This window comes from Sinocyclocheilus grahami, unplaced genomic scaffold (genome assembly GCF_001515645.1).
Source record: "Sinocyclocheilus grahami isolate Dianchi unplaced genomic scaffold, SAMN03320097.WGS_v1.1 scaffold117.1, whole genome shotgun sequence".
Classification (NCBI taxonomy): Eukaryota; Metazoa; Chordata; class Actinopteri; order Cypriniformes; family Cyprinidae; genus Sinocyclocheilus; species Sinocyclocheilus grahami.
In genome coordinates, this window is record NW_015505296.1 from 1,287,392 (window position 1) to 1,298,742 (window position 11,351).

Consider the following 11,351-nt stretch of genomic DNA (forward strand, 5'->3'; position numbering starts at 1 on the left):
ATGACTCTAGTACGCACCAGCTTTGAAGATTTGATTGATTTCTCGAATCTCTGCATTAGAGCGAGAGGCCAAGATTTCAATCAGACAGGCCTCATCTGTCCCTGCTCCCTGTGAAATAATCAGCAGATTACATTTCTATTAATGGCATATCAAAACATCTAATCATATATTCTTTTATCTGTGCACCATAAAGGAACAATTCACTCAAAATGTAAACCTGTTGTAGGTACGTGAAAATTCCTCAGATATTCTCCCTTTGTCTTTGTGTTTTTGATGAACTATTTCTTTATTCTCAGAGAACAGTGCTACATATAAAAGTAATACTATATGCATAATTAAGAATTCAAACAATTATTAATAATTAATATTTATTATTTTTATATTATTACAATGATGTTTAAACATACATACACACACACACACACATGTATTTATATATATATATATATATATATATATATATATACATACATATACAAGAAGTGCCTTATGCTCATCAAGGCTGAAAATACAGTAAAAATTAATATTCTTTGTATTTTAAATTGTATTTTATTTTTGTGATGGCAAAGTTGATTTTTCAGCATTATTACTCCAGTCTTCAGTGTCACATAATCCTTCAGAAATCATTCTAATATGCTGCTCAATAAATATTTTATTATTATTATCAATGTTGAAAACAGTTGTGCTGCTTATTCATTTTCTGGAAACCGTGATGCATTTTTTTTCAGTATTCTTTGATGAATAAAAAGTTCAAAAGAACATTTATTTAATATAAATAAAATTGTAACAATATAAATGTCTTTACTGTCACTTTTAATTAATTTAATGCATCCTTGCTGAATAAAACAATTCATTTGATTAATTTATTAATTAATTACTGACCCAAAACTTTTGAATGGTATATAAATATAACTAAGCTATAACTGTAAATCCAGTATGTTTATATATTATATATTGCATCAGTTATCCATATGAGGGTGCTAAGCTGCACAATGTTTGTTTGAATATTTTTTCATGCTTCATTTGTATTCATCCTGTTAATAAAGTACTTTCACAAACCTTGATGGCCTCTTTGAGCTCATATGCATCAAATTGAGCTGGAGTCTTCAACATGGCCAGCACCAGTTTCTCAAAGTTCCCTGAAAGCTCAGACTTCAGGTCCTTAATCAAATCCTGTAAGCATTGGGTAACACGAGAATGATCAGTGATGCTTTTCTTAACCCATAACAAAATCTGAACTTTGCTGCATTTAGTTCTTTTCTGTATTAAGGCTTTGATGATCTATATGCTAGTGTTGACAAAATTATCTTGTCATATTTATCTTTTAGTCTTCCTCCTTTGGGAAAATAGTAACTGTAAATCCAGTATGTTTATATATTATATATTGCATCAGTTATCCATATGAGGGTGCTAAGCTGCACAATGTTTGTTTGAATATTTTTTCATGCTTCATTTGTATTCATCCTGTTAATAAAGTACTTTCACAAACCTTGATGGCCTCTTTGAGCTCATATGCATCAAATTGAGCTGGAGTCTTCAACATGGCCAGCACCAGTTTCTCAAAGTTCCCTGAAAGCTCAGACTTCAGGTCCTTAATCAAATCCTGTAAGCATTGGGTAACACGAGAATGATCAGTGATGCTTTTCTTAACCCATAACAAAATCTGAACTTTGCTGCATTTAGTTCTTTTCTGTATTAAGGCTTTGATGATCTATATGCTAGTGTTGACAAAATTATCTTGTCATTTATCTTTTAGTCTTCCTCCTTTGGGAAAATATACCAAATATACTGATGTCTAATCTTGTACTCAGGGGCATATAAATATTTATCCAATCAAATGCTCTCTAGAATGAGACCGTTTCATCCAACTAACGCCACCTGCCTAGCACCAACTAGCACATCATGCATGGTTCACAGCTTTCAAGAAAAGCAATTAGCTGTTAAAATAAAACCTGGTCTCAACCTGAGGGGCAGCTGCTGTATCTGCTGCACAGCAAATATCTAAAAAGCTCTAATGCTCTCCCTTTACCTTTCCATAGGCAGTCTTGTATGACACCAAGAGTGGTACACGCTGCTTGTTGGAGCGACTTCCTAGTAAATTAATGATGGCTTGTTCATCAGTGCCTGTTGAAACATGTCCATGCATATTAGCAGCAAATATAGGAAACACAGGAGTCATTTTCTGGAAAGCTCCATGTCAGTCTAAAAAAAAGGTATCAGTATTTAAACATCCGTCATCTGTATCACAAAGGGATCAAACTGAGATTAATAATAGATAAACACCAAAGAACAAAAAGAACAGAACGCCTTTTAACCCTGAAGGAGAATGAGTGACGCTGCTTTCTAAGAATTAGAGTAAGTGGAAAGTGAACATGAAGAGTAACCCACCAAAGCCCTTCATGGCCTTCCTGAGGACTTCCGCATCTTTTAGCGGATCAGCATCAGGGAAGTCTTGCATGGTCCCTCTGAATCCACGCTACAAATAAACAAAATAAAACAACAGGGAATTTAGGACACAAATACTGTGTATACTCAGGCTTTTTGCAGGTTTTATGAAGGTAAATAAATATTTTTTAAAGGCCATTTAAAGACCAAGTAAAGAAAATTTAAGGAATAAATTGAATTATGGAATATAATTCATCAATATGTTCTCTATATCTAAAAATAATGTGTACGAAATATAGCTTAACTAGAATAAGGAAATATCTTATATAGACTAATATGGATTAAAACAAGAACATGAAAAATCAACTTAATTCAAAGGACAGATATTTCTTGTTTTCAGCATAAACTCACTTCATTTTGTTCAATTTCTCTGAAAACAAGTTTTAAACTATCTTTTGCACCAGTAAATGTATCTTGATTTAAGTATACTTGTATTGGAAAACAAGACAAAAATACTAAGGAAGTTCATTATTTTCAGTGCATGTAACATTTAATAGCAGACTTTCTGCTCCAATTTGAGAGCTTTTAAGCCCTTCATTTGTGGAAAGATGAATTAAGACTTTTTAAGACCTTTTTAAGACCCTCAGAAACCCTGTATACTGCATTAAATTGTAAGAGGAAAAAAATAGTTAAGAGTTAATTACATTGATAGCTGGAACAGCAGGTGCACCTCCTCCGTAACCTCCTCCGTATGCAGGCATGGACGGGTTGGGTGAGGGTGCATTGGGATAGCTAGGCATGGACGGATTGGGTGCTGGGGCATTTGGGTAGCCCGCCATCTGCTGACCCGGGGGTGGGCCTCCAGGGTATCCCATTCCCGGACCTTGGGGCATACCTCCTCCTGGCTGAGGGTACATGCCATAGGGCTGGTTAGGGGAGGGGGCTGGTGGGCCCCCAGGTTGGGGGCCAGGATAGCCACCAGGCACTTGAGGGAACATGGATGGATTTGGGGTAAATCCACTATTGGCTGCGAACTGATTTGCCTGTGATGGAAAATTTTGAGGGGACGAAAAAAGCAAAAAGCATGACAGCGAGCATGACAGTTAGGACAGTAGAGCAGAATTTGCAGGAAACGTAACATATACAGCAATGAAATTACAATACTGAAGGACAAAGAAATGATTAAGGCCAGGACAGGGAGATAAGGAAGACGTTGAACAAGTGTGCATTCATGGAGAGGTTTATTTAGATAGTGTGGCTTTGCACTAAAACATTTCTGTTGACTTAAGCTACAAGCATCATATTGCACACGGTTGTCACAGAGACACTGTTTTTGACACGTTGTAAGAGTTTCCACATTCACAATTTTTCCCTTGCTGACCCTAAATGAAGAAGTACTGTGGAGGAGTAATGAAACCAGACCTTTTAGTCAAGCTAAAGCATCATACTGCAAAAATATTTCCATGAAAAGTAGTGGTCAACCAATGTGTTTTTTTTTTAAATGGCTGACACCAACACCAAAATCACCAGAAAGCAAGGTGGTCAATTCATGACTGCTAGTCTACTGGAGTTTATTAAACTTTTGGGCACTTTTATGCACCTGAGGACAGCATCAATTTTAAATTAGAACACAGGAAATGCTTGTTTTAATATATATTTGTATCCATTTATTAAGTTTCCCTTGTGAAAAAGAAATGTGGTTAATTGTATCACAATTGCACCTGTAGTGTATTTCAAATCTTAAAAGTATAGTTTTTAAAAACTGCACTTTGCAATAATACCTTTTCAAAATTTTACTTTAAAGTGCAATGTTCTTAACCCTAAAGAATAACAAAGTACTTGATAATAATTTAAACTTTAGTGTGCTATTCCATATCAATTTTTAGTTAATATATTTTAAATGCACTAAATTGCAACATCATTACAAATGTGTAATACTTACAAATATACAGTATGTACATCACATACAAGTTTCAATAGAAATGACATTAAGGTATAAGTATATAAATAAATAAACCATAAATACTTATGAATATATTCGGCAGTTCACTTTAACCATATTTCAAAGACAATAGGAGAAATTATGAAATTACATACAAAGATGTACTTAAGCCCTACTTCAGTGTGACATTTCATTTAATTGTAATTAACATGCAGTTAAATTGCTGAAAACATTACATTCAGTGTGCACTTAAGTATATTCTTTTAAAATTATATATTATTATTTTAAATAATGCACAGTGTATTTCTTTTTCACAAGGATAGATCCCTCGAAGAGAAACCTCTTCAAACACATTAATTAATTAATCCCCCCAAAAAGTATTCTTCATTTCTAAGGATATTTCTTCTTCATGCAGCTCTATAACTAAATCATCACTGTGTTCTTATTGGTGCTTTGAGGTTTTGTCTTAGTACCAATGTAATATGTTTAGCTAATTATACCTAATGTGTATGTTTTTTTTTGTACATCATAGAATGTTTTATGTGTAATATTGCCCTTGCTGCAGTAGTTAGATGGATCCACACTTGTTCACATTTCCTCTGATGTGTAAATTTGATTACGGAGAAAACTCTAAAGAAGCCTGTGCATCAGTAGATTGAGTAGGGCCAAATTTGTTGGTCAAAGCACATTCTGATGACAGGTCAATTATACGGGATCAATGTCACAAGAGCACAGTTTCGTACAAAGCTGATAAAGGAAGGATTCGATGCGGTTCATGCTGACCGGAATCAAATTACCTGCATCTGTTGAGAATGGAGACCAGTGTCATTTCTGATCACGCAATACATCATTTTATTATAGAACTTACCATTGCTGGGAGATTTGATGCGTTGAATCCAGGATTCGGCAAATTATCCAGGCCAATAGGAGCACCGGGAGCACCCCAACCTCCTGCAAATACATGCATTTAAAACAAGCAAACACATAAACAAAAACCTAAAACTCCAACACCAATTATGACTGAACCATAGCAGTGCACTTCACAGTTGAAATGAAATCAAAACCAACCTTATTTACTTCATTAAAACATGTTCCTGTCTTATAGTGCATGTTTCAATGCTTCATGCTATTCCAAAGAGAAAAATGTAATGTACTTGGTCTGAAGTGAAAGTGACGTGACGTGTTGCCCAAGTATGGTGTGTCCCAAACTTGGAATTTGTGCTCTGCATTTAACCCATCCAAGTGCACACACACAGCAGTGAGTAGTGAGCACACACACATACATACACACACACACACACACACACACACACACCCCCGGAGAGCAGTGGGCAGCCATTTTTGCTGGGACAAAATGGGTCTCGCCTCAGTCGTGGTATTGAAGGTGGAAGAAAGCACTGTACATTCACTCCCCCCACCTACAGCGTAATCTCCATTCTGCTATCTAACATATCTTAACCATTCTGGCCTATTTTTCACAATCCAGATGTTTACTGCTGTTCTCTTACAGACTATCTTGTCTCACATGTCAGATTACAGAAATAAAATGAGCTGTGACCATTTCATGTTGACTTCAAAACAGTGTGTATAGGGGAAATCAGTACACAATTTGTATCAAATGACAGGCTGATAATAATCTAGACATCAACTTTTGATCATTGTTCTGTGCAGTACCCCGAGGGCTCTGCATCCTCTCCTAACTATATTCATTTAAAAAAAATTATTTTCAGTTCTGAACCTGTTTTGATGTGATAAGACAAAACAGAAACACCCAGAGCAGCAGGTTTTGTTATGGTAATAAGAAGTGGCAGGTAACATTGCACTGACATTGATTGCACATTAATTATTAAGCTCTTTCTGCTAGGTGTTTCCTCTATTTGTATATTTGGTAAGTTTTCATGGAACAGACTGGGAAGTTGACCTGTCATGTGACATGCTGAACTCCACCTAAAACAATTTTAACCATCACTAGTTTTTGCTATTTTGTTAAGATCCATTTAATGATTATTTGAGTAATTGGCTGTGTCAAGTCTTTTAAAATGTATTTGTCACATCACAAGGCCATGTAAATGCCATAAATATGAACTAGTGAAAACATAAATAAATAAACACACACACACTTCAAAAGTCAGTCTTTTGTAACACTATAAGTATACATTGATTTATGCATCCTTGCTGAATTAAATATTCATTACTTAAAAAAAAAAAAAAAATTATTTTCAGTTCTGAACCTGTTTTGATGTGATAAGACAAAACAGAAACACCCAGAGCAGCAGGTTTTGTTATGGTAATAAGAAGTGGCAGGTAACATTGCACTGACATTGATTGCACATTAATTATTAAGCTCTTTCTGCTAGGTGTTTCCTCTATTTGTATATTTGGTAAGTTTTCATGGAACAGACTGGGAAGTTGACCTGTCATGTGACATGCTGAACTCCACCTAAAACAATTTTAACCATCACTAGTTTTTGCTATTTTGTTAAGATCCATTTAATGATTATTTGAGTAATTGGCTGTGTCAAGTCTTTTAAAATGTATTTGTCACATCACAAGGCCATGTAAATGCCATAAATATGAACTAGTGAAAACATAAATAAATAAATAAACACACACACACTTCAAAAGTCAGTCTTTTGTAACACTATAAGTATACATTGATTTATGCATCCTTGCTGAATTAAATATTCATTACTTAAAAAAATATATATAAAATCTTACTGACCCCAACTTTAAAATATATGTAATATATACATTCATTAAAAATTGCACACTTGTTTCAACATTAAAACAACAATCTATTTCAGCGAGCAAAACTACTGTTGAACGAGCATAGGCCATATTCATATAATTGATTGGATATTTGTACGACTTTTAATCTGATATGCAATGTGTGTGATCTTCAAATATGAATACATTTATTTATGTCCGCTAACCCTTTTAAAGCAAACAATGCTTCTAGGAAACAATGTGACAGTCACTAAGAACTACATAGTGAATGAGTGAACAAGTGAACTGTTTTCAATGCACTACACCAATGTGTACTATACCTTTAGTGTTTATGTTCTCTCATGTGCCTAGGAGTTCAGCACCGCAGTATGATCATGATAGACATGAACAGAGGCAAACTTTCCACACTGACAGTTTTTGTATGAGAAGGTGTCTAGGCATCGTGTTGACGCTTATATAACTACTAGCGCAACTGATGTGGATACACCGGATATTTGCTTCCCTGTCAGAACAGATCAGATTTCATTGCTAGCAAACTGATAGTTCAGACAGACAGTGCTAAAGATCAGATCTGAAAACCAAATCAGATTAGTGAGAAGTGTGAACAATGCCTTAGAGTTTTGAACATTTTGATAATGAAAGTAATGCTTATATAAGTAAAACAAAGCAAGGTCAAAAGTGTTAGCATGTATACACACCAAACAGCACATTTTGGTGTGGCAAAATAGCTAAAGCAAGCCGATTATGGAAAATGTGTGACCAACTAGTCAACAAGTCAATGGTTTCCTTCCAACAGAACATTCAGTAATGTAATCCACGTGACCTCTGGTGCAAAAAAAGAGCCTCCAAATGAATGTCTGTCAGTGCAAGACAATGCTAGAAACTAGCTAGCGTTTCTAACTCACTATACATTCAGTCACTCACTCACTTTTTTTCCACTGGCTCTACCTAAAAATTCCACATTACCGTGTCAACATCACTATTCATCACTGTTCAGTGAAAGCGCCACAAAACAAAGTTGGTTTGTCCACTCAGTTTATGTCTAAAATAAAACCTTCATAAACGTTTCAGTATGATGTAAGGCAGTACAATGCACACATATGGAAATCATCTACCAGATAACACCCTGCTACGTGCAGTTTCCTGGTGGTACAGTGGCTCACCTGAAGGCACAGCAGGATATGGCCCTGGCTGGCCAGGATAGGCACCTGGCTGGGGCGGGTAAGCTCCAGGTTGGGGAGGGTACCCACCCGCCTGTGGGGGGTACATCCCAGGCTGAGGGGGGTAACCTCCTGCAGCTGGAGGATACGCCCCTGGTTGGGGTGGGTATCCACCGGCCTGAGGAGGATAGCCGGACTGTGGAGGATAGCCTGGATAACTCATTGTCCTGCCTGAAATTGAAAAAAAAGTATGGGTTGCAAAATTGTGTATTGAGTAAACCTTCACAAGCCCGGATTGCAGAAACAGAAACGTAAAAAATGATTTCAACGTTTAGTTCAGTTGGGAACTGTAATTTCTTTAACAAACGCAAATGCATCAGATGCTTCCAGCTCATCTGAAGTCAATGTAACGGTCAAGTGATACCCCATTTTTGATTTTTTTAAGCTTTTACATGACTTGAAAACCTGCACTCCGAGACTCTAGGACAGGATCCAACATTCCCACGAATTCAACTTTTTCAAGATGTCTTGAAAAAGTTGGTTGCTAACAAGTGGCTAAATGGGACTACAGAGGTTACCACTAGTCCACTTTTACAGCCATGTGTTTATACACAATGAAACTATTCTAAATCAATCTTTCCAACTTGTAGATTTAAAATAAAGACTGAAAGGGTTGTTGAATGCTTAGTGATGGTGATGTTGAAGTCAAGCGAACATGGTGTAACTTGTTTATAACCTAAATTTAGCTTTTACTTCTGCTGATTGTATTTAGGTTTCATAACGTTTGTGAAGAATATCTTGATGAACAAAATGTGTAAGAATCATAAAACTTTTGTTGGTCACAGAGCTTATTTTCTGCAATAATACCAAACTCCAATTCCAGAGTTGGTCTACAAAAATATGCCATGTCTGTATAGTGCTCTATTTAGATGGATACATGATGTTGATCCATTAGGCCCTTCCATCCTACAGTCTATTGGTTGCTACACCTGCTCTTGTGCTGTTTGAATGACAATGCCAACGAGCCCTCAGAGAGCACAGACTGCTGTACATCTAAAAACATCTCTAAATAATATATATTTATAGCTGTAAATAATGCTGTGCTTTATCAATGCACAAAAAAGTTTGATAAAGTTGTGTGAATGGTCAGTATAGTGATATTGCTGGAGTTGATTTGGTTTTAATGAAGTAGTTCATGGGTGCATTTGTTCAAATAGTTTTGCAAGCATGTTCTACTGTAGAAAAACATCACCCATTTTCTTTCAGTCTAGATGGGTGACAACAGTCAAAACTGACACCTTTCTGCTGTGTTTAACACCTGACTTGAGATGTTGAGAGTGAGATGTTCCTCTGTTAAATAAAGCAACATTTACCTTTAGTCTAATCTAGCATGAAGTCTATTACAACGTAGGTCAACTAACAAAACAATATAGTTTCTTTCAATTTTGTATACAGAAGATTTGCATTTATTTGTTTAAAAAAAAAAAAAAAGCTTAATTTTTTTCAGAAAGAATTTTTTTTTTTCTGACCTGAATGGAAAGTAGTGGCTATGCTCTCAAAATCAAGCCCTCTTTTTTTTTCAGTGTGTCTAACTAAAGAGTTCCCATGTGGTACAAACCATAGAAACACATTACATAAAACTAATTCAAGACAGACTACGGTAATGTTCAGGAAGTAAAAGTATTTTTTTCCTTAGGGAAATAGATTTTTAGTGATAACATATTAAACTAACGTAAGACTGCCCATGAGCTCTGAGGTTTCTAAATGATGGTGTATGCTTTTGTAGATGCCACAAGTAAACGTGTTTTCAACTTAACGATACGAAATAAAAATAATTTTCAAAATGTATGCTACTGATCTTATGTGAACATTTCATTGGTGTATATCAATCAATCTTATTTCATTTTTAATGTTTAATAAAAATGTCATGACTAAATCTTCCAGAGAAACAAAAGACTTCTATCTGGTGACAAATGCCAGACTTCTCCAATGATTTGTCTGCTTAAACCCCGCCCCCTTTTTCCTACAAAACCCTTCAATCCCACTAATCAACAACCGATGGATAGAACAGCTAGCGGAAAATGTTGAGCTCTACTGTATGTAAGCATCATGCTCTTTTATCTTTGCTAAATATCTGACTATTGAGGCAGTGCAGAAAGGCAACGTTATCTGCAGTAGGGTTAGAAAATATAGTACATGGGCTGCAAATTATATGGATAACATGATAGGAGCAGATAAGATATGAAAAAAACAGGGCTTTTATAATATTGCTCACTGACCCTTGATGCATTGAGAGATGTCCATATTTTGTGAACTTACAAATAAACAGCTACATAGTATTATTTAGCCTGTGTTCAAGCTCTATATGTGGTCACTGGTCATGGAAACTAATACTGTGTATTTGAAAGTAAAATACACTCCGCATACAGTCTTATCACCTTTACTTAGTGTGGGAGCTGTTCGTCATAGCACCTCACCTGCCATAAAACACATATGTACAGAGGAAAGGGGCAGTATAAACAGACTTTTAGAGATAAAAAGCACCACACCTCAACATATGATGCAATCTAAACAGTCAGCCTTTCCAAACGTATAGATATAATATTAGGGATGCACGATATATCGGCCACCATATCGGTATCGGCCGATAAATGCTCATTTTTTCTGTTATCGGTATCGGCCTGATAAGAAAATTTGGCCGATATCTTAAAGCCGATAAATAATGCATTATTTCCTTCAGAGACACTTCAGATGTGCGTTGTCGTTTGCAGCCTTTTGTGCAATTGTACATTGTAATATTGTGTTTATTTGATGTATATCTGATTTATCTCTGTTTCAGCGTGTTGATATGGGAAGAGCGCATCCACAACAGGATCTGATTTATTTGATCCAAAGTACAGCAAAACAGTACAATTTTGAAATATATTTCAAATAACTGTTTTCTATTTGAATATATTTTAAAATGTAATTTATAGGGATTTCAAAGCTAAATTTTTGCATCATTACTCCAGTCACACTATCCTTCAGAAATCATTCTGATATTCTGATTTGCTGCTCAAAAAACATTAATAATAATAATAATAATTAAAAGCAGCAAATCAGCATATTAGAATGATTTCTGAAGGATCATGTGACAC

The 11,351-nt window shown here is 35.5% G+C and overlaps 1 protein-coding gene across 3 annotated transcripts in view; it reads right to left on the minus strand.

The window, feature by feature from the left end:
- LOC107589536 (annexin A11-like) overlaps positions 1 to 11,351 on the minus strand; it is a 23,642-nt gene that overhangs the window by 8,336 nt on the left and 3,955 nt on the right. For all 3 annotated transcript variants that reach the window (XM_016278010.1, XM_016278011.1, XM_016278009.1), the window contains 7 exons: positions 8,218 to 8,445; positions 5,196 to 5,278; positions 3,090 to 3,428; positions 2,389 to 2,476; positions 2,030 to 2,124; positions 1,490 to 1,603; positions 18 to 108 (listed from right to left, as the gene is read on the minus strand). In XM_016278010.1, the coding sequence (XP_016133496.1) occupies positions 18 to 108; positions 1,490 to 1,603; positions 2,030 to 2,124; positions 2,389 to 2,476; positions 3,090 to 3,428; positions 5,196 to 5,278; positions 8,218 to 8,437 (1,030 nt within the window). In that variant the 5' untranslated portion in view covers positions 8,438 to 8,445. The remainder of the gene's footprint in view (positions 1 to 17; positions 109 to 1,489; positions 1,604 to 2,029; positions 2,125 to 2,388; positions 2,477 to 3,089; positions 3,429 to 5,195; positions 5,279 to 8,217; positions 8,446 to 11,351) is intronic.